This window comes from Hippocampus zosterae, chromosome 9, assembly GCF_025434085.1.
Source record: "Hippocampus zosterae strain Florida chromosome 9, ASM2543408v3, whole genome shotgun sequence".
Lineage (NCBI taxonomy): Eukaryota > Metazoa > Chordata > Actinopteri > Syngnathiformes > Syngnathidae > Hippocampus > Hippocampus zosterae.
Window position 1 is genome coordinate 14,781,730 of NC_067459.1, and position 23,720 is coordinate 14,805,449.

A 23,720-nucleotide genomic window follows, 5' to 3' on the forward strand; every position below is an offset into this window, starting at 1 on the left:
CACATATATCACAAGCTGCGGGTCATCAGGTGGTCTTGCAGACTGCTGCTGCCATATTTATTCCGGAGAGGGGAAAAAAGAGCAATCGGACAAGGGATGGGGTGCTGGGGTGGGGGGTGGGGGCGCATTAGGTTAGGTTCTCTTAAACACCAGAACCAAATGTGTACTGGTGATGAAGAGATTGAGTGTGAAATTTCGATCCCTCCAAGACACTTTACGCTCTAAAGTGGATTCTAAAATCAAATATCAATACTTTTGGATACTACATTGGAGGTGATGTACAGCGGTGCCCTGAGACAGGAGTTACATGTGTTCCGGGAACACACTTATAATTTAAAACGAGGGCCCAACAGATTTGGTGGATATTTGTTTGCAATTTTGATATTGGCCAATTTCTTCTTGATTGTTTTTTAATTGTTTTATTTAACACAGTAACATTACAACAGGAGGCAAAGATAATTCATTCATTTGAAATTTTTTTTGTATCCACAAAAAAAATCTGTTGATTTATCTCTGTGTTGATGAATTGTAAAGGCAAATATTCTGCCTGGAATTCAGATCTTTATTGTGGTGAGCGTTCAGGCACAAAAAAAAAAAGATTTCATTTATTGTACACTGTATTTGATTTCATTAATTGGAATTGATCTGTCATCAATCTAAAGAAAGAAAATAGAAAATAAAAATTGCATCCTCCCATCATCACCATCATCTCACATTTTTATTCATTGAAAAATCTTAAATAGAAAATGGATCCCCCCGAAATAAAACCTTGTTGGAATGTTTTTCTTTTTTAAGCCCGAAATTGCTTTCTGTAATGTTGTACTTTATTTAAACACAGTCATGTCTTGAAACAGAATCACCGTTGTGCTGCTCTTTGCTGGAGAGTATGTCGAGGCTTCCTGTGGCTACATCAGCTTTGTGTTCAATTTAAACGGGTCCAGATTTCACAGGAAGTAAATTCAGATAAGATCACTTCAGTATTCCTACATTTTTTTGAGATATTTGGTTGATGTTGTACTGGGAGCCCTTTAAGGTTGGCAAAAATCCGACCATAGCATTACCATCATCATGCCTTTCAGTCTTAAGAGATTCTGGAAAGGAATCATCCATTCACAAAGCATCTTTTTCAAAAAATACATTTATTGGAACCTTTTAAGAGAACTAAAAACAGCACAAGCACTTGCGGGTGCAGGTGTTAAAATGATCAGCGGCCATCAGAAATGACAGAATGTGTAACACAACAAATATTTGAACACGGGTTGACACTAAGACTGGATCACTCAGTTGGCCCTGAATCTTGATTCTTGATACTACAGTATCAATATATTTTGGATAAGTGTACGCTTACAACTTTGAAGGAACAACTTGAAAAAGTTTTTATTTTATTTACTAATTACGTTTTTTGTGCACCAGCATCAAAATAAAGGCATTTGTGCATGAGTTTGAAGTGGAAAATCCCCACCAAAAAAAAAAAAAAAACACCTCAGGGATGACCTACAACAGATATCATAAGACAGGCAGGCCCCTCTCTCGGGTCTGGCGTCAATGACCTCTGATCCCGCTAATGTTCCCACGAAAAGAAGAAAACAGGAGAACGAATGAAAACTGAAGAAGCCACAACCAACGAATGGCCCCTCCGATTTGGGCACATCTATAAATTCCTTAGCGCAATAATAATCAGATTTAGAAATGAGCTTGAGAGGCACAAAGTGGAAAGTCAAAATTATTTTGCTCAACAAAGAGGAGCACTTCTTGAAAAAAAAGCGTGAAAATCTCTCAGCAGGAATCCTTACTGCAAGGATGAAGAGTATATTATCCATGTCATTAGGGTGACAATCGGCCAAAATTATATTGTAATATAATAAATGGTGAAAAAAATGACATTCACACATGAAGATGAGTATTTAAGATTCATGCCTCCAGGAGAAGAGTGGGCTTGTGACTTTGAATCACAGAGAAAGAAAAAAAACTTTAGCGCATCCTGAGAACTTTTTTTTTTCTTAGTTTTGTTTTTGCAGAGGAACCTTTGACACAACATGGTTCAACTGTCTAAGGCTTGAAATCTGCTCGGGTCAAACTTCACTCCTCGCCACCAACAGCACCCAACAAGTGCGGGACACGGTCAAGGCTCACCTGGCTCGAGCCTTTCTTAAACTGATCCCGTTCTTGGTTATTCCGTTTCCAGTCCGTCTCCACGAGCGAGCGGTCCCTGGACGATTTCCCTGTGTGATTTGCGTACCCGTTGTCCCGGATGGACTCGGACCGGGTCGAGGACGCCACCAGTGACGTCTCTCGACTGGCTGACAGGAAAATCCCAGTCCCTGAGCTGCATTCGCTGTTTGAGTCTGCACCTAGAGAGTGGCCATCAAAAACAAGAGGAGGAGATGGGGACAGATGGCGGGCACACTTCCATAAACAAACACGAGGAAAGCGGGGCTTCCAAAATAATCCGAGAGATTCAGACAAAATCTGTTCGCTCCAATTTGAGTTGCATTGCAACTCCACCATTATTTAACCTAAACATTGACTGCGCAGAATGCATTTATGTAACTATGGATGTAAATATTCCGACATTCGCACTACTGGTAAGATGACACTTTCATCTTGTCATTAACATAGCTGAACTGGCTAGTTCAGTTAATTGGCTGTCAATAGCAGAGTCATATTTCGCCGTTACTTCTTTGAAACCGCAGATGGAAAAATTATTCGAGAGAAAAACAATTGGAGGTTAAAATTGATAAGTTACAAGAAAAAGCCTTCGGATGAAAACATGCCACAGAGATGCTATTAAGACACTCTGCAATCATTTGAAACCGTGAAAAAAAGTCCAATATGTAATCATTCAAGTACGGGAATATTTGGCAGCTCTCTGGAGTGATACTGTGGTTGCTCGCCTCGGACGTGTGTGGGAGTTTTGACATGATATTCACCTGGTAAAATGTCGTTTTCCAAAACAAGTTGCTCACCAAAATAATATGACTATTTTCATACTCCTGCATTTACATTTTACACCGCCGAAAATATTCATTCCAAAGCTGTATTAACTCTGCCCCAGTGACATTTTGCATTGCCTCTTGGCTTAACAAGGAAGGTCAAAATTTGCACTTTTTCTCCACTAAGACATTTTACATCCACTAAATGCCTTCTTCTCTTTCATGGGAAATTTATATTACATACAGTATATGACCTTGTGATTGCCACTGTTTTTTTTTTTTCCAGTTTGCCCTTTGCAGGAAAATAAGATCAATTTTACACCTGGTTGTACCAGTCTGCTGCCCTTTTTGGCCTTTTGTGTGGCAGGGTGCGCTTTTCTCAAATCAATATGTCCAAATAAGCAACAAGTCTGTCATTAGCGGCCAACTAAATGAGGAAGATAAACACACAGTATGAACTAACCTTTCGCGTGGAACAAGAAGGGCAAGGCGAGCAAATATCAGCATGCAAACAGCGCAGATCATTAACCGACTTTAGAAAAACTCTCAATTCAAGTTTGAGATAAAGAGGGCCAGGTTGCTCCTTAGTTACATTCTAGCAATTTAGAGGTTTGAATGAGGGTCTGAAAGGTTACCTTTCTAGCCATGTGGCTCAAAGTGTCTTCATATTTTTTTTCATGTTGAACTAATGAGGAATAGTTCACTGTTGTGGGAAAATATGGGTTAAGGTTCGTAAAATGAGTGTACCGTTAAGAACTATTACCGGTATATTAATAGGTCAATGATACACTGAAAATGCATAAACTATTCTTGATAACAGATATTGGTAGTGAACTATAGTGACACAAGGGTATTTTAAATTATAATATTGCATGTAATATAGTATATTTGTAGCTATCTATCTATCTAGCTAGCTAACTAGAGCGATAGAGAGAACATTAGGACCAAACTAAAGAGAGAAATGGATCACAGGTAATGCAATAACCAATTCTAGTGTGAGTAGCATGTTTTCAACCCTATATAACAGATGTTGAATAGCCAAGAACATATGCCGTTGAGGGCGGCCTGGTAGTCCAGTGGTAGCACGTCGGCTTCACAGTGCAGAGGTACCGGGTTCGATTCCAGCTCCGGCCTCCCTCTGTGGAGTTTGCATGTTCTCCCCGGGCCTGCGTGGGTTTTCTCCGGGTGCTCCGGTTTCCTCCCACATTCCAAAAACATGCATGGTAGGCTGATTGGACGCTCTAAATTGTCCCTAGGTGTGAATGTGAGCGTGGATGGTTGTTCGTCTCTGTGTGCCCTGCGATTGGCTGGCAACTGATCCAGGGTGTCCCCCGCCTACTGCCCGAAGACGGCTGGGATAGGCTCCAGCACCCCCCGCGACCCTAGTGAGGATTAAGCGGTCCAGAAAATGGATGGATGGATGGATGGATGGATATGCCGTTGAAAGCTTAAAATAAGCCTTTGAATAATCGACATACCTGTACGTGGATACAAAAGTGTCATCAAAAAGTACAATTAAAGGTAGCTGAGCGTTCTTGATTGATTAAATCTTAATTGATCAACTTACATGTAGAGTGTATGCCCTTGATGAATGCAAGCAAGACAAAAACAAAATGAAAAGGAAAAAAAGCATGCACGTTGCAGGGTAGAAGCGGAATGAGTTATACTTCATGGTATGCCACTGTATAAATGCCAAAATCAAACCGCTAGATGGGATTTGGGTCAGAAATATAAACTGCAGGAGTACTACAGTTTTTTGGTGTGGAAATTAATTCTCTAGGCATTTTTATCCCAAATGCATTGGCTAGACATACACTCCATGAGTCAAAAGTTGGAATACAATTTCTCGTGCTATTGAATGAGATTTTGTCAAAACCTTTGACTGGTGGACTAGCGATTGAAATAATAAACTGAAATACAATATGGAGTGTTCAGTAGAACGTGCCTCAACCTGGGTCGCAAAAAGAACTGAAGAACACAGAATAAATTTCAGGTGTTGTGTGTGCCCCAGAAGATCTGCATATGTTCATGAATTTTCATACAGCAAACAGTCCGAATTAATTTTTGTGCGAACAGACATGGAACACAAAGTGACAGGAGAATTCCTAAGATGCTGTCTAACAGTTCCGGAACTTGCATCTTGCAGTTTGGTTGTATTTTGTTTGTTGCCATGTCATTCTTTTACCCATTTAGGCATCCAAAGCCCCTGATCCCACTGAGAGGCCAACAACTGCGACTGTTGGCGAAGGTAGAAAAATATACGTTCACGTCAGAGTTCGGCAGGTTTCCGAGAGTATTTGAGTTTTTGTTCTTGTGAAAAGAAAAGTACACGCGAACGTGTGGCGACTGTTTGGCAAACATTTTGCAAACATTGCAAGCTTGAACGAACCCTGACGAAAATGCAATGTTCGCTGCCTTCTACAACACTTGCGATTGGTCAGTGCCCTGCGGGACCCAGTTGTCACCGCTTGACAATTAACCACAATTGTGTTTATGACGGCAGCACAGTAGAAATTGTCTTTTCTAATTTAAGCACAAAGCGTTTTTCCACAACAATAAGTACAGTAATTGACCAATCCAATACTAAGTGAAGGCCTTTCTCTTGTGACATCCTCGGGCAAGGTGGCCATATATTGAACAAAACCCACCTCCCCCCAAAATTCAGATGTTCACAGAAGATCTATCGTACGACCTTCCACTTGTGTCGATTTCAAACACAGACTTTATTTTATGGAACTGAAAAAAAATATTCTGCCATTCCTATCACACAGGCTTCGTTTTAAACATTGCATAACAGGATGCGCTTCATACAGCAGCAACTGTGGTAAACACTCCCTCAGAAGCATAGAAGTCTCATGAGGATAAATTAGTGTCAAGTGGAATAGCGTTAAAACACTTGCGCATCTTTTACAGTGAAAGTTCCATATGGCATCCGTCTTGTTGCTGTCGGCCCCTGGGTGAGTGGCAGGACACATTCAGCGGAGACTGTTGTGTCTGCTCTTTTCATTAACACCTGAAAAGGTGTAAATCACAACACGGTGCTGCGCACTTCTCATAAATTAAAACGGATGTGGAAAAACAATGTCAGGGTCATCTAACACGGCTGAATGACATGTGGGCTTTATAATGTAACGATCGACTGACCACCTGGAAAAAACAGGGTTAATTAACCCTTTCAGGGGCCCTGTAACCTGATAACATAAGCTGTCCAATATATTCTAATTTTGAATTTTGAAAGACTTTCTTCATAATTTTTTTTATTTATCCTTTTTAATGGGATGGTAGAATCTCACTCTGAATTTTCTAAACTCCCATTTTGATTCCAGTGTTGTATGGAGTAATGTCACCTGGCCAGGCTGCCATTGTGTGTCAAGTTTTGAAACATTTCCAAAATGATATGTACCGCAACAGTAGTTATGAAATGATAACATGAAATAAAACTGAAATTGGACATACGGCCGTCCCCTGGCATACAGGTTTATTTCATTTGGTGACCAAGCTTGTCACTTACAGCAATCAAATCTCAAATCATATTTGCCAATTGAAATACATGGAAATGCCACTAATCTGTTCCAATCACTGTGTTCCTTCTAATATATGTTTCTTGGGTCACTGGGGGAAGCAGTATAATACAGTCATGCAGCATCAAACAAGAGTTTTCCGACTTAGTAAACCAAGATAATTTAATCAGGTATTGCCGAGGACAAAGGAAAATACAGGTATGTGCACATATGCAATACACAGTGCAAAAACACATTCAAGTCCATTAAGTTCCAAGGTGCAATAGAAAATACCTGAAATTTCCGAATCAGAGTCCAATTCTTCTTGTTCTGGAAGCCTCCTTTCCGCTAGACGGGCTTCCGGAACGTAGAAATCTCCTTGCCGAGCCAACGGAGCCATGAAGTGGATCACATCGTTACTGTAGATCTCGAGGAACGGGTGTGCACACAGCTTCCTGTCCTGTGATGACATCACAATGAAGTTTGTGAACTCAGACAATATAAAACAAGTCAATTTGTCTTATCTTCTTTGAAGCACATGCACCGGTTTTGCTATCAGCACCTGATAGCTTCGGAGTGAGAATTTGCAGCGTAACCTGATATGGTGTTTCCCAAATTTCCAAAGATGCTACTCCTTTTTTTTCTATTTAATTTGAAGCACAGCTTGGACAGATGTGAGGTTTTTTTTTTTTGTCAGCACATTATTCCATCACCCGTGAATTGACAACTGACAATGGAACAGAATTGTAAAATTGCTGCCCTGCAAGAGTTTTTTTTTTCTGTCCCAATCAGCACCTCGTGCTTGGACCATTTCCATCTGGACTGCCTGACACAGTGGCACACCGTGCCTTCCAGTTGGGAGTGCTGAGAGCACGCACCGGCAGTCTGAACAACCGAACGGCACATTTAAGTTTCTGGAGTGGTCCTCCTGTGTGCGTTCGGACATACATGCTGTTTCACTCAGACTGTTGGGAAACTCAAAATGTTGGTCAAATGCTGTTCGGCTATTCAGAGTGCACCTTGGAACGTAACACTCGCGATCAGTGAGGGAACACTGCATCACCGCTGCCATATTCCCATCTTTCCCATTCACGTCAATCAACCAGAGGCTCACATAACAAAACCCCGCTCCGCTTCTCACTGCTCATTAACCTTTCATATGCCGCATTTTTGTTCTTCTGCTCTTGCGACGCTCACTTCCACACTTTCGGCATGAGCTAAACATTTGACAGGGTGCCGCTCCATTGCAACAGGGCAGGGTCATCGATTAACAGCTGAAAGAACATTTGAAGGTCAACCTGCTCAAATGAAAGTTTATTCAGAAATCGAAAAATAAAAAAGAAATAAGCTCAAGCAAACCAGGAAAGCATCTTTTTGATTTACGCATCTACATTATTCTAATAGCTATCACTTTTTTTTGATGAGAGGAAAAGCCTAAAGATATTTAGTCCAAAATATTGTGATACTGACAGTCCCAGTATCAGTGGTTTCGAATGTTACGCCTTTGTTTAAATGTTAAATGCGGGTTTCGCTGCCATCGCTAGTACCCCAGTCTGAGTGTTTGGAGCCATCAATAATTTCGCATGCCCTTCCTAGACTTTCAACCGGCAAGACTGTTCTACGGCTTCTTCCTGAGAGAAAAAAGCATCCTTGCGGGCTGCGCTTATAGTCCACTTTGAATAAAGTAAAAGTCTAGACAGGAAGCTTTTTTTTTTGTGGAACACAACTTCTGGGATTCACATACACACAAAGACACAAAGACAAAACCACACACACACGCACACACACGCGCGCGCAAAGTATATTCTTGCAGGAGACATCTGACTTCTTCTCAAACTCCATCCCATCTTCTTTTTCAGTATCTGTCTCAGCTGTTGACGAGCCTTGCTCGACCATATGCAGCAACATCCATTTCGGTGATTTCAACATGAATGATCAATACCCCCAACAGCCCCAGAAGCTTGTGTATCCAACGTCATGCTTAGAATATGTCTTGCATAATGCATACTGATGTGGTACATGACAGACACAAGCCATCAGAAATTGTTAAACTAAAATAAAAAGAACGCATTAAGGGGAGCTTGCTCGGTAATGCAGTCGGTCCGTTCTCCATTCGTTATTTCTTTTGTTCTGAATAATGGAATTCGGAGAATTTGACGCAACAGAAAGGGAAGCGATGCATCTGAGTTCAAATGAACTGACAAGTAGCATTATTTAAGAGGAGACTGCAGTCTAATAAAAGACTAAATCTTCTCCAATCAACCTCTTTGTCCTCTGCAAAGGCGTCAATCATTTTTACTTTTAAACTTCAGGATGTGGGCTTTGTGAGCCATTTGCAATAAATGTTTCAAATAAAGATAGGTCATATCTATGCATGCATGCATTGAGGTCCTGATCAAAACCAAGGGAGCCGGCTGCCCCATCCCCCGCCCCCCATCATGTTTCATGTAGTCCAATCGCAGTTCAGCTTCGATCTTCTTTAGAATTGACCTAAAATGAATCCCATCTTCAAATAAATTTGTCGTAAAAAGAGCAAGAAGAAAATTAGCAGATAACAGTTTCCTATTCCTGTTCTTTTGAGATGTAGGGTGGGGTGGGGGGGGGGACCTTTTATTCGAGTAAAACTGTTGGCTCGACAAGTAAGAAAAATAAAATGACATGACCAGTTAAAAAAAAAAAAAAAGCAATCCGAAATTAATCACAACAGGAATGCATGTTGCACTGTAATACAAAGTTCAAGAATCTCAATCATGATCCTTGAGCTTTGTTTTGTTTCTTTACAAGGACCGTAGTGACAGGTAATATTTCAGTGATACGATGTGATGATTACAGCACCCAGTCTGTCTTCTGTAAAAATGGTCAATAAAATAGACCACAAATGCAAAAGCATCATATCCAGTGATAGACTTTAGCCCGGCAGCAATGCTTGTCCGACTATAATTGAAGCACCGCAGTCAGCGCCTCATTTAGGCTACATGAATAATTTAAGTGGACTTTCATTATATCCGCTAATTAGTCGTAGATTTGTTTTGTGTGTATGCATTTCCGACCAATTTGATGGGGTTCCCGGCTTCCCGGCAAAAACGCCATTCCAGTTTTGCATAGATTTATTTTTTAATCAAAAATGGCGTAGACGGTTGTTAAAGGTTGCTTTTGACTATTTTTCAGCATCGGATTAATATGAACGGTATATTAATAGCAGCACAAAGGTTTTGGTGGGATGAACCAAAAATAAATTGGAGTGCCCTTGTTTGTTGTCCTGACAGAACGCTTCGCCCGGTTCCACATCATCTTTCACGTGTTTTGAATCATTTTTGGAACACAGCGGTGATCAATGGCAAAACGGAACGTCAAGTTCTGACTACGCAGGGAACTGATGTTTGCGTGAACAAATCTAACTGCGGCTTTTTACATTTGGGAAAACTCTAAAAATTATTTTAGCTTCAGTGGCTATAAAAAGTCAACACATGCCTAGTCAAATGTGGGGCTTTTGTGATAGAAAAAACTAGCTGATGAGCCGCCCTGGTAAGGTGGTGGTTCGCCGCCCTCCGGGCGGCTCATCAGCTAGTTCCTGCGGAAGGCTGGTAAGGTGGGCCTTCGCCCCACAAAAGTGTTGTTGCTTGGTTCAACTTTTTGTTCATCTTCATTGCTTATCGCAAAAATAAAGAGATGTTTAGCTCTTCTAAATAACTAACAATTTCATTGCAATGCTTGTGGGTAGACAACATTTTTTCGCTAAGATGCCCGTGCGATCGTAGTGAGCCACTGCCTGAGCGGCGCAGTGGTGGCGCGCAGCGGCGCCGTGAAGTAGGTACGTTTTGAAAAGGGACAGACGGAAGGACAGACCTCGTGCGGGACGACGCGCAATATATATATATATAGATGGGAAGGGGACTACAGTAATCTTTTCAAAACTGTGGTGGAAAAAAGCCTTGAAGTGACTTGTTTTGGTTCTTTTTTTTTATCTTAAAAGGGTATCTGAACAGGTGTTTATCGACTTTTGACATCCACTGTATATTTAATGTATGTGAAGGCCTTAGCTGAAAATACTTCATTGAGGACTTGTTGTTGGGCCTGTGAATTCAACCGTGTGGAAAATAGGACAGGTAAGATTGATTCCTTGGAGTCATTATCTGTAAAGACTTAACCAATGGCGCCTTGCTGCTCCCTTGCTATGCTACTTCCCGGCTGGTGGCTTGGGACAAAGAGCAAAGGCCAAATAATAAGACCGACAGTGGAATTCTTGACACGCACAACACGTTATGCTTGTACAATTGGGGAGGGGATTGAGGATGGTGCGCTATCGATTTTTGTTGTATTTTCTCCATATACCGCAGGATCGAGGACCACTGGGACCAGTGCGAGGACTTAAAGGCAGAAAAGACGATCGGGTCATGGGAAGAGCATTTCTTTTCAGACTTTACACACAAATTATACTATTCGAACAGATTATACTGCGGCGCAATTAAGGGAATGCATAAGGGAAATCATTCTGGCTGACAAAATGACCGTCACTTCAAATGTCTATAAATGAAGCACTGTTGAGAACAGCTCTCTCTGCTTAGTGCGAGTGTATCATTTTTCCTCGCTAAACGAATGCTTTCAACCATCTACCAATGCACAGTAAATAAGCACCTTAATTACTGAACAAATTTGTCACGCTGCTCAAAGAAACACATTTTTGTAATTGTGCAGCTCTATTGTCCGATTTACTTTTCACTATCATGACCAAAAGACTCCACCGATGAAATGCTGCTTATTTACCGCCTATCTGAAGCACATCCCGAGGGATCTGGTGACCGATAGATGGTCAACAAGAGGAAGAGGATGTGTTTTCTCTTTCCAGGTCCCTCGCCTGGGGGACTACATCTGCATGAGACCCTACAGTGAGTGCGTCACGCTCCCTTGGATAAATAAAAGAAACACTGTTGTGTATTTTTAGAACTCTAAAACCAGATAATTCTGATCTCCCATGGTAAAACATGCCGATACACTTAGCCTATACCGCACATTATGGCTTGACAGTTGATTTCTTTTCCTAGAAAGCCAAGCAAATGCATAATGCATCGTAAAGAAGAAAGGATGTTGTATTAGCGATAACATGAATTGGGTTACATTCACCTCGCGGGACGTGATAACCAATTCAGATTTTTTTTTAAATCCGACCTTTTTAGGAACTCGGTACCATTACATAAATAAACAAATGCTTTATATAACACGAAGGCTACGTGTGCGCAATGTGACAGGCATGCGTACAAAGCACGACGTCGAGTGACATGCTCACCACGACCCCAAAAAAGACACGACGTGGCGCGGTGTTTATCGAATAAAATATGTTCCACCATGAAGGGACTCATCTTTTTATCATCTCACATCGCCAGACTGGCGAGGAGGGAGGATGAATTAGAATTTGGGGAGATGAAGCAACGATCTTCAACCTCCTTCATCCATGGAGACGTCTACTAAAGATGACGTCACGTCATTGCCGCTCGTGATTCATGAAACGTCTGCGTGGCTGAATCTCAACCATCACCGCAAATGTCCGATTTATATACAGTACTTCACGTTACAGGCGGGATTCAATTAAAGTTAAATGTTATGACAACAACCGTTACACAAAACAACTTAGCAGATTCACGTAAAATGTCAGTAGGCTCACCCACCGGTGCGGATCAGGAAATATTTGGCGTTTGATGATGTATGGGTCGGAAATGTGTGGATGAGCGTTCATACTGCAGACTCACAGCATACAAAGTACATCTCTGAATTCTATACACACATGAAAAACTGCTTAATCACGATGTCCAGAAGATAAATTGATCATGCTTTCAGATTCCAGAGGGCATTGCATCTTCTGGACTGTAGAGGGAATAAGTATTCATAGATGACACACAGGTTGTTTTATGGATAAAAATAATTGACAAATAATAATATGCAAACAACAACCCGAGTCAACAAATGCCCTTTTCTCTAGAAAAGGCCAGCATAAAGGAAGGAAAGCCACTGTTACAATCCTACAAGTTTCAATACAATAGAACCCAAGACTGACTATGGGGGTGGGGAATGGAGCACAGGATGTCATCAACATCTAATCAACTATTTAGTTCTTCTACAAATGCCAAAAAGAAAACACCATTACATTTCCATTTACTAAAAGTAAGTTAAACGCCAGTGCCAAGCCATTCTTCACACTCACTGGCTGCAAAGCAGAGTGACACTTGACTTTCAGATCACGGCGAGGCAAACCTCACACCGCCATTCTCTCATCCAAGTACAAATGATGAGACGATCTATGAAGTCTCTGGTCTACATTTCACAGAAAAGCCCTAAAGGTGCAAAAGTGCTGAAGACATGAGTGACAGAACTCACTGCCAGTAAAGTACAATCCTGCTGTCACTCAAGCCGCAATTCTCACTTCGTTGACGTGTTCAGCCATGACAATATGAAAAAGGACTGCCTGAAAGTCAGTGACCTGAATAAAGCAGTTAATTCCTAAGCCTCTTCTTTATCTTCGCAATTTTCTTTATTTCCCCCACTGGAGTCCCAGACACCTTCAACTTCGTTAACAGGACCGCATCCCTGTCACACTTATACTTGAATGGTTTAAGATGGCCTCCTCGATTGCTATTCACAAAATCCCTTGAGGGCACCGCAGCGGGGGAAGTGCTTGGTTCATCCGCCTGCCGTTCGGAGGTTGGCCGTTCACATCCGGCCTTCGTCCGTGCAGTTTGCATTGCTTCTTGCTTTTCCCCAGGCTTGTGTTGGTTTTCTCATTGTAGCTTCCATGATTGTTTCCTCCTATTTGCCAATAACATTCACATTAGCTTCACTGAAGACTCCAAATCATCATTGGATGGGAATGGGAGTGCGAACGGTTGTCTCTGTGTCCCCTGCGATTGGCCGAGACCAATCTAAAAGTCAGCTGGGATCGGCATTTGAACAAGACAACTGTGTAAAGTGTGCAACACCTACAACATACAGAGCAAACCTCAATCTAATGTAAATCTCACTCGTGGCAAGACACAATATCACATCTAAGACAGCAGTCAAGTCGTATCAATGGAGGCAGCTTTAAAAGCGCTTTTAACACACATTTAACTTGATTGATTAGATCGCCGGCAGCACGCAACCATCTCGAAACAAGTCACCTTCTTAACTCGCAATCACACTTGGCAGCATGATCTTGATTCAGAGCGACAGGGTCAAGTTTGAATCGGATCAATCAAATGCAGATGTGACATTTAACACCAACAGTAGAGTCCCAGACGCCTGGAGATGAAAGTCATGTTTGAAGGGGCAAACTCTGTGGAGCCCCCAGTGGGAAGTGTTCGCTCGCAGGCTCCTGATGCAACGTTCTCCATCAAAGAGAGAACACCGACTTGGTTTTGTGGCTTGAAATTTGATTACGGTCCATTTAATTACAAGTACCGGTAGTTAAAAATAAATAAATACATTGGAGAAACGGCAAAATAATTGAAAAAACTGAAAAAAAAAGGTTATTTCAAAGTGGTTCAGTCAGTTAGGGATTGACATAATAAATTAGGTGGAAAAAAATTGTCAATTGTGCGGATTGATCGTCAGTCTTGAGTAATGGTGCTCGCGTTTGTGTGGACATTATTGTCTCCCGAGCATACAACTCCGCCTCTATGTCTTTGTCCAGACTACCAAACCCCATGACCTTCTTTGACCTTTCTCAATTTACATCATAGCCAAATATCTGCATGTTTCATAAGCCCTGAGGACAAGCAGATGCGCCCTGGTTTGCAAGGTTCGCCATAGTGGCAAGACTAACACAAAATTGCAAGAGGCAGCACTTTGTGAGGCTTCGTGAGCATGTTGCCATATGTGTCGGTTGCTAAAAATAAGGACGTTATTGAGGAACAAAGGTAAAAATGCTTTATATTCAGCACAGAGGCTCAGTGCTGGCAATCAGCTTTCGTGCCCTCAAGCAAACAAATGTTCCATAGTCTGCCTTTCTCGAACCTTCACATCTCTGTGAATGTCAGCAATATTATCTTCCCGTTGCAGTCCTCACTGCAGGTCCGAAGACCCGGGCCACTGCGCACCAACAGAATCTCAAGACGCTGCCGCATCCGTGATGAAGCTCAACACTTGAGGGGTAAGGCACAGAAGAAAGACTCTGGGGCTGATCGATGGTCTGACTAGGCAAATATCAGGCCTGACCACAGGGTGGCAAAACAAAGGTGTCTGACCGCGACAAATCATCCTGCCGCGGCGAGCCAAATTTGCTAAATGCTGATGAGCTGCTTTGAAAAGGTCTCACCATTTGGGATATTCAATGTGTCAGACGTCAACTGCATGCTTTATTCACGGGGAACCAGCTCCGAACGGACAGTGTTATTCAATATTCCGGATGATCTGCAGCTCTAGGGGAAGACCTGTCAAGAGTTTGTTAAAGTTTGGGTTTTTGGAATGACAAAAGGCTACAACGAACATAAAAAGTCTACGCCAGGGGTGCCCATTACATCGATCGCGATCGAGCAGTAGATCAAGGACTGGTCCCAAGTCGATCCGAGGCGTGTAGAGGGACCCCCCCCCCCCAGCCCCCCATCCCTCCACAAACATTTGTGTCTCTGTGCATGTTAGTAATGTATTTTTTGTGTGAATGCACACTGCACCCTAATCATTCCATCAGTCTCACTTTGACAAAAAGTGTTTTAAAAAGAAAAGAAAGCAGGTGATCTTTAATCTACGGTGACGTATGACTGCGTCACCGCAAGTTGTTCGCGCTCAGCAGTCTGCAGTTGCAGCTTGTGATCAAAGTTGTTGCGCTATATCTTTTATCGTTACCAACATTCTCATTCAGAGTTTGTTTTGTACAATTCACCGAGGGGACGGGCAAAGAATGGGTATCTGCAGGGCCGAGAGAAGAATTTTAAAACGGTACGCATGAGCTCCGAACGTTAACGGGCTACCTCGGTGCGGCAAAGCCTTCATCGCCAGGCTATTGCTCATCATGGCATGCGTGCGTGCGTATGCGCGCGTGCGCTGTAACGGGTTGATCGCGGGAGGTTGGTTGAACGAAAAGTAGATCTCCGGTCAAAACAGTTTGGGCACCCCTGGTCTACGCCCTCCTGTTGAAATGATGGGTGAAATTATTGTCAGTCGCGAACCGGAAATGACGTTGAAGCTACAGTCTGTACAGAATTTCTATAATGTCATATATGAAAAAATATATTCTATAAACAAACAAACAAACAACATTTGTATCCGAGTACTTCACAGGTTGTGTTCGAGTTCCGACTGAATGGAACAATACCAGTGGAGCAATCCTGGGCAACTACAGTACCGCTCTTGCGTGAGTCACGCACAAAATCTCATGGGTGCACAGGTGGATAGGATGGACTGAAACAGACAGCTGAGCTATGCGAGGGGAAGCAAAGATAACAAATGTGATGCATTTATGTGAAGAAGAAGAAGAAGACCGATGCCCGGTTAGATCATTGGCTGCGTGCGTCGATCTCTTCGCTGGAGGGCAGCCAGCTTTAGGCAGCGTCCGAACAGATGGCGGCGGTAGCCAGACAGGACGCGGCCCAACATTCCTCCGACAGAAGCAGTGCAACTGAAGACAACCTGTGGTGCTGCCACCTGTTTTGAGCCTGCTGCATAATTAAACAATCGCCGGATTCACCACACAAATTAGCGCATGCCAGTGACTCATTTACACGGCATCCCTCAAGCAGCACCTAGTAAGGCCCTTCATCGTCCGGTGCTAAAAAGAATGTTGACTTTCTTTTCCTTTCTTTTGACTGCGCTACCCAAATAATACCTTCACAACTCCTGAGCATACTGGGATATGTGAAAAAGAGTACCGGTATTAAAAATACAGAAACTTCATGAGGTTACATACCGAGGACTTAATTTCCTCGGTTTGACTTCACCTCTAGCAATGATTCATTTTGTCACCCCCACTCACCCTCTTGTTTCATTTCTTTTGTCTGCACCGCTAAAATGAGCCTGTGATTCATCGTGTGTGTGCGTGAGTGTGTGTGTGTGTGTGTGTCTTGTCAAATCTCCACCTGCCAAGAAGTGAAGGAATATATTTTTACAAAATGGAATTTGTAAATGCAGGTGCTTAAGAGCGAAAATCAAAGCCTGAAGGCCTATTTAATTCTGAACTGAAACGCTTGAATTTTTTTAATCATTGTTGACGTTACTAAAAGGATACTCAATCCATTGTACATTGCACACACTAGTTTTTTGGGGCGCTTTTTGGTCCAAACATTTCAAGCTACCGGTAAATATGAAGGAGTGGCGTTCCTTGATTGAATCCCAACAAACATCCAGCTGCATTCTGATGATCTATTTTGTTTACTCCAAAGACCAGAAGGCATTTTTTTTTGCAGCTTGGACATAAGGGCTATGTTGTACGTGTTGGGAGTTTAGTCGTAGAAATTTTTGACTTTCAGAAATCAGCCGTGTGATTGTAGAGTTAACGCTGCAGTTAAGCCCAACATGATTCTTTACCCTAGACATTTTTCCTTAATTGACGGGAATTTTCCATTGTGATCCAACTGGAGCAGACACTAGAAAGTAGCACAAGGATCAGGAATGGGATTGTGAATTTTGACCAATGATAACTTTCCAATCTCAATAAAGACACATTCCACTTTAACACAAGTTTGACAGACACTCAAAAGTAGCACAAGGATCAGGAATCGGATTCTGAATTTTGATGAGTGTGATGCAATGGTAACTTTCCAATCTCAATAAATAGACATTCCACTTGAACACATGTTTGACAATGCTTCAAATATTTTCTCCATCCATACCAAATATATGTGTCCTGTTTCCAAGAGGACCTTTTTTTCCAACCTCGCATTCATATTCTAGATCACATTTCTACTTGCAAGCCTGAGATTCCAGCAATATTTGTAAGGCGATAGAAGGCAGATTGTGTTATGGAGGGGTGCACCACAAAAAAAAAAAAAAAAAAGGCTAAATACCTTGATGTAGCTTTCTAGCCGTGGATAGACCCGTTTTACTCCCAGGGGGATCGAGAAAACGGTCCTGTGGGGGAATGAGGTAGTGACCACGTGTGTGACTTCAGGGAAGGAGAACACTTTAAAGCCAGCTGTCTCGTAGCACTTCAGAAGCTCCTTGTCGGCCTTGTCCTCACCCTCGCTCACAATGCTGCCCACAGCGCAGCGGCATTGCGGTCCGGGCACCTTTGAATGAAATAAACATTGTCGGAAAAGGGGGATTAGTAAAACAGAACATGCACGGGCAAGCATCTATTTTGAAGGGTTGAGTGGCTGACTATATGAATATTTTTGTATCGTCAGCCAGGTGACAAATTTTGAGAGGAAACGCACACGGATTTGGTATTCTGGGCCTTCAGAGGAACCCGATGCCAATTAAGTAGAGGAGGATGGAGGAAGCGAGGAGAGGCAACGCTTTATACAAATGAATTCTCTTGGGGCATCCAAGCATGCCGAGTACCATTTGAAGCACAGAACACTTAAGGTAGAGGGATTTGTGCAGGGAACCTATCGCATTGATGTTCTTCTTGCGCTGTCATAATGCAAACTTTTCGTCCGGCTCAACAGTGTTGCAGAGAACTACAAATTACAGGATAATGACCGTTTTTCGTTTGTTAAACAAAATGTGTTTGTCGTGCAGGTATTTTTTTTTTTGTCCCCTGGCGTTGCCCTCCTCACATTCCACAACAGTATTTTGAAAGGCGCTTATATATAAAATGTATTATTATTAATATACTAGCTGTGACCGATCACCGCAAAGATTTGAGCTATTCATTTTGAGTTTTTGTTTTTGATCAAATTTGGTTAAAAACCAATCCCCAAACCTCTTGCCCCATGTGGACTGGCACTCAGCAGAAATTCTAGTCTGCAGTGGAACCTCGAGGAGTCAAGTCGTACAATTTGGAGTTCAACCAAAGTTTTGCTGGGAAAATAAGTTTGACAAAATTTGTACTTTTATCACACAGATAACGGTCCAGAAATACTCTTTTTCAATTGTATTCTTTGGCGTTCGACTCAGCATGACTTAGATTTGTTCTTGATTTTACTGCTTGGTGCTTTCTACCGCATTTATTACCGATTCGTCTTACTGTTTATTGTGTATGTTAAATCGCCCCATGTACAGCACTTTGTATGCAGCGATGGCTGTTTGAAAGTGCTCTACAAATACTGTTGACTTGACTTGATTTGGGGGGGTGGAGGGGAAAAAGTGTGAATGAGGGGCTGTAAGCATTTTAGGTGCGTTCACTAAATCAGGGGTGATCATATTAGGAGCAATTATGGGAAAAAAATCGAATAATTGTTCCAAATCAATCCAATTGATTCCATGTCACAGGACGCAGGACAAATAATGTGTCAAAAACAGAGTGAAATATTGAGACTGGTCGTTTCAATGTGTTCCATATTCTGCTCACGAATGATCCAACCCTGCACACTCTTGACATCACGGATGGATCTTTTGGGAGTTCACAAGTGGGAACTCTCAGCCAACTGGGTTTATCGATAACCGCAGAACTGCATGTAGAGAATCCAGGAAAAAAAGCAATTGGCTCTTGTTTTGCCTCTGCATTTACTGTGCCTAAGCTGTCGCAATTTTGCCACTAGCGCGACTGCTACCGGTGAAAAAAAAGACAACAGTGTGGGTTCATGTGACAGAACAGCGATGCCAAGTTGGGTTTTAAGTGCAAACTTAATATCAGGAAAAAAAAAACATGATCTTCTATTTAATGATGTTGTGATGTAATCATTGAAAGTGTCTTTTAAAAATAAGACAGGTTGAGGAGCCGAATCAGGTGAGACGCCAAAACGTCCATGGTGAGAATATTATCAAGCCTATTTTCATGACTTTTGTCCAAAATAAACTCTCAACACGCTTCAAAGAAGAGATCAACTGCCACGCAGCCGTAGACAACTCATCTTATATGTCTTTGGTCTCTCCATGGGAGAGTTCAAAGAGCATTTTTTGTTCTTGCTTTTGTTTTTCCATGACATTCCTAAAAATTGCATGAGTCGTCAGTACTTAATTATTTAGACTGATCGACTGCTGATCAAGGCAAGGGTGTACCCCGCCTCTGTCCTAAAAGTCAGCTAGGACGGTCTCCATCTTCGCTGTGACCCTGAACAAGATACATGACCACAACGGATAGATGGACATCTCAAACAAAACGATGACACAAAACAATTCGGCCGAGGATAAATGACTATGAATCCAATGCATCCCAGTGGCATTGAATTAAAATGTTCTTTATGATTTATGGTGAGTGATGCAATGGAAGGGGAAAGGCAACCGTTTCCCTGGCATATCAAATACTTTCACATGGACTTTCTGTCAGGCACAGCGCTAGTGAGATTGTGGACTATTTCATCAGGCTCCACAAAAGACTGCACTAATTCGCATCATCCAACCAACTCGTCCTTCTCAGCCTTCCGTCATCTTATGACCTCAACGCGGCTTGCTGAAACTTTCAAATGTCTCATCTCACCGCCGGCGATTTTAATGAAGACAATGTATGTCAAAACACTGGCCTGAACTAGCTATATGAACGTGGATAGCATGTAAACATCTTTGTCGAGGATGAAGTAAGCCACAGGGCAGAGAAGAGGCAGCATTAGGTCAGGGAAACACCGCTTGAAATTGAAGAGTTGTCAGGGAGGAGGAATTCATGAGCGGGTTCCAGACGATGTGATGGCTTTTTTTCGGGAACAAAAAAAAAGAGACACTCCGGCCCAGTATCCATGGCAACCATCACAGGAACAACTCAAGTCCTTGCTGAAGTTTTTAGTTTCCCCAGAGGAAATAATTAACGGTGGTAAACGTGAGAAAGGGGCACGAGAAGAACAAGTCAGGGGACGAGAGTAGTCATGCAGACACTGTTCCTCTGTCAGCTGCACCTTTTGAAAAATCTTCTCACCGCAAACATCAATAGCAAGTGTCTCCCCGGTTAGACACCAAATAGGAGTGCTCCTATTTGGGAGCACTCTCTGGGGTTCCTGTGTAGGACTGAAACCACCCACAGCCTTGGACACTAATGAGCTGAGATCATTACACCAATTATTTGAACTTAAATCAGGACTTGGCAGACACCGTGCAGTGCCAGCACCGAGTGCTATCCTAATTGTCGGCTTGTGAAAGGAAGATTTAAGATTGGGCAAGGAAGATTTTGTCTGAGCTATTTGAAAGGTGCCATAACTATTAAAAGGCCGCTCAGATCATGGAGGAGGCAATGATTGGCAATCACAATTGCAGTAACATGCTGCAATTTTAAATCTGATTATATATTGTTAAAGTGGCTTTCACAGCAGAGTTCCCTTTTGCTCATGAAGCTTCTTTTAGGGTACAGTAAGACAAAGGCAAGAGGCCCACACTCTTTTCCGGGTATAGTGTTAGTCTAGTTAGGATAAGGGTTAGAGCATGTGTGCCGCCACGAGAAAGGAGTTAAATTTGTTCCTGAACCGCGCTCATTACGACAAAACGCCCATACTGTATAGCTATAATCATCGCTCTCCACTCGTATCGCAAGGCACCACTGTATTCTACATTAAATTTATTCAGGTGCATTTTGGGTAATAGATTGGGGTTCATTTGGGGCTATTTAGATTTTTTTTTCAACATTTCTACACTTTGCTTTTTCTTTTTATAGATGATGATCCGTTGGACGATCTTGTAGAATGCGCATCTTTCCATAACGATGGAACTTCCAGTTCATTGACAGGAGGATATGCAGAATCTGTTTGCCTGTCTATCATTCAACGCTTGTCATTTAGCATTCCAACATAAAGGCATTTCTAAATTTCAAGTTCTGTTTGGATTAAGCCAAATGGAAAATACAGTATGTCTGGTGGATTCACAGGTGGGAAAACACACCACATGAGTTGGAAGACTGCAGAGCGTGTTCAGAATTAGGTATCAGAAGCAGTTCCAACAAATATTATTGCCTGCTGTGCGCAGCTTCAGTGATGTTTGGATAAGCTCTCATGAACAGGAGGTAGGAAAACATCTCAAAACAATTCCACCCCACAACATTTTATATGTAGTGGTCTCGGTGGAGGAAAGCCTACCAGTTTACAACACATGCACAGTGATGAAGCAGAGATGATTTAGATGCTTCAGATGATCTGTCCTATGGGCAACGGGAAGTGACAAATGACCTGGCGTTGTTTAAAACTGTCTCTTGCTTTCAATTTCCTAATATTCTTGATTACAATCATGGTTTAACTGGGGTAAATGAAAATCATAGAATTTCTAGCCATCCATTTTCTACAGTGTTCGTCTCTCTGACGAGGGCCCAACCCATAAGGATTTTTATTTTATTGACAATGACAATTTTTAACTGGAAAAAAATATGATAAGAAACCCTTTTTTAGTCTCGCAATTGAGAAATTCCAGATTACCGATTAATTGGATGATTAATTTAAAAGATATACATTCATTCATTCATTCATCTTCTGTACCGCTTGATCCTCACTAGGGTCGCGGGGGGCGCTGGAGCCCATCCCAGCCGTCTCCGGGCAGTAGGCGGGGGACACCCTGAATCGGTTACCAGCCAATCGCAGGGCACACATAGACGAACAACCATCCACACTCACACTCAAACCTAGGGACAATTTAGAGTGTTCAATCAGCCTGCCATGCATATTTTTGGAATGTGGGAGGAAACCGGAGCACCCGGAGAAAACCCACGCAGGCCCGGGGAGAACATGCAAACTCCACACAGGGAGGCCGGAGCTGGAATCGAACCCGGTACCTCTGCACTGTGAAGCCGACGTGCTAATCACTGGACTACCGGGCCGCCCAAAAGATATACAACGCCCAACAATTAAAATGTTGAAAAAAAGCAGGTGACACTTCTTGACAATGCAAAACAATACACTTTATTTATTTAGCGCTTTCACAACAGCTGCAGTTGTTACAAAGCACGTTACAAAACAGTTCACATACAATAACAAACCATAACATAAAACACGGACAGTCATGCCATTTTAACCCCTTTTCCTGCATATGCTTAGTTGTTTGAAGAAGTTCTAGATGAAAGAGGAAAGAATCCAAGTTTAGGCCACACAACATAAACTCAAGCCAGAAAAGACTGTTTGTAGTCTCCCCAAAGACCTTAATTTATGATGAGGTTTGCTACACGTCCCAGTGGCCGAAACGGAAGCATGTATAGTATTTGGTTCAAATCTGAAATTAAAAACATCTTGTCCAGATATATATAGTTCAGCAACACTCAAATAAAAGCTATATGAGTCACCCATTCCCAAATTGTTAGCTCAGTTCATTATTATGATGAGATGTATATTTCATCCCAATTCTGTCATGCATGAATTCCAATGTATTGTGCTTATTTATTTGAAATTCTGTCCATGGAAATTATTGCCCGACTGTACCTTTCTGCCGCTGTATACTGTCGAGACTAGAGAAATGTGATGTTGCCATCTACCGATGGAATTCGTGTATTACCCGAATATTAACCACCGAAATCCAACACTTCGAGGTGAAGTGCAAATCCAAACATGCCTCATATTGATTATAGCTGGTGCGTGTTTTTCTTACCTTTGTGGGATCATCATAAAATATTCCGATACAAGAGAGCTCAGGTCCGATCCTGTTGGCCTCTTTAAACAGTTCTGCACATTTTTTATACGGTCCTTCCTTAAATTTGTAGACGAACATTAGCTTTCTTATAGGGGAAGATCCAGTTAATATAATGATATCTGACAAGAGTCCGGAGTACAAAAAATAACCTGCTAATATCGAAATAGTGAGGAACAAGCTAACAGCCACACACAGACTAGTCCACTCTGACATGACAGTCGGTGATAATCTTTTACTAGATTTAAGAATCGTCGTGTATTCACAACTAGGACACGGTGTTGGATAAAGCCACAATTGGATGAACGCATGAATTTTCTTTCATCCAATGTGGACTGAAATTGTGATGCATTTAGCGATGAAACCACCTGGTCGCAGGATGAATGAATGAAAGAAACTTCCTGGAATGTACCATTACAGCCAGTAATTGGGGCGCGGGGGTAATAGTTTTTGAACAACAGTTGTTGACGACACCACAAACGAAAATTCGTTTTTCAGATGAATGCCTCATTTTCCATTTTAAACACATTTAACGTTAGGAATAACTTAAATCGTGAAATTCAGCCGAAACGTTCAAACGAGGTACACTGTGACGACTGCGTTTCCTTGTGTCCGTGTCAACAATAAGAGGGAAAGACTAGTATATATTTTTTTATACCGCGCAAGCTGGACCCGCTTTCCACATACAGTACATAAC

The 23,720-nt window shown here is 42.1% G+C and overlaps 1 protein-coding gene across 1 annotated transcript; it reads right to left on the reverse strand.

Annotated features, from left to right (window-relative positions):
• Nucleotides 1-1,120: 1,120 nt before the first annotated feature.
• LOC127607304 (testis-expressed protein 264 homolog) lies at nucleotides 1,121-23,615 on the reverse strand. Its single transcript, XM_052075501.1, has 4 exons — nucleotides 22,985-23,615; nucleotides 17,401-17,622; nucleotides 6,728-6,893; nucleotides 1,121-2,351 (listed from the first exon to the last, which is right to left on the reverse strand). Exons 1-4 carry the CDS (start codon nucleotides 23,237-23,239, stop codon nucleotides 2,080-2,082), a joined length of 915 nt encoding a protein of 304 aa, XP_051931461.1. The 5' UTR covers nucleotides 23,240-23,615; the 3' UTR covers nucleotides 1,121-2,079.
• Between the last annotated feature and the right edge of the window lie 105 nt (nucleotides 23,616-23,720).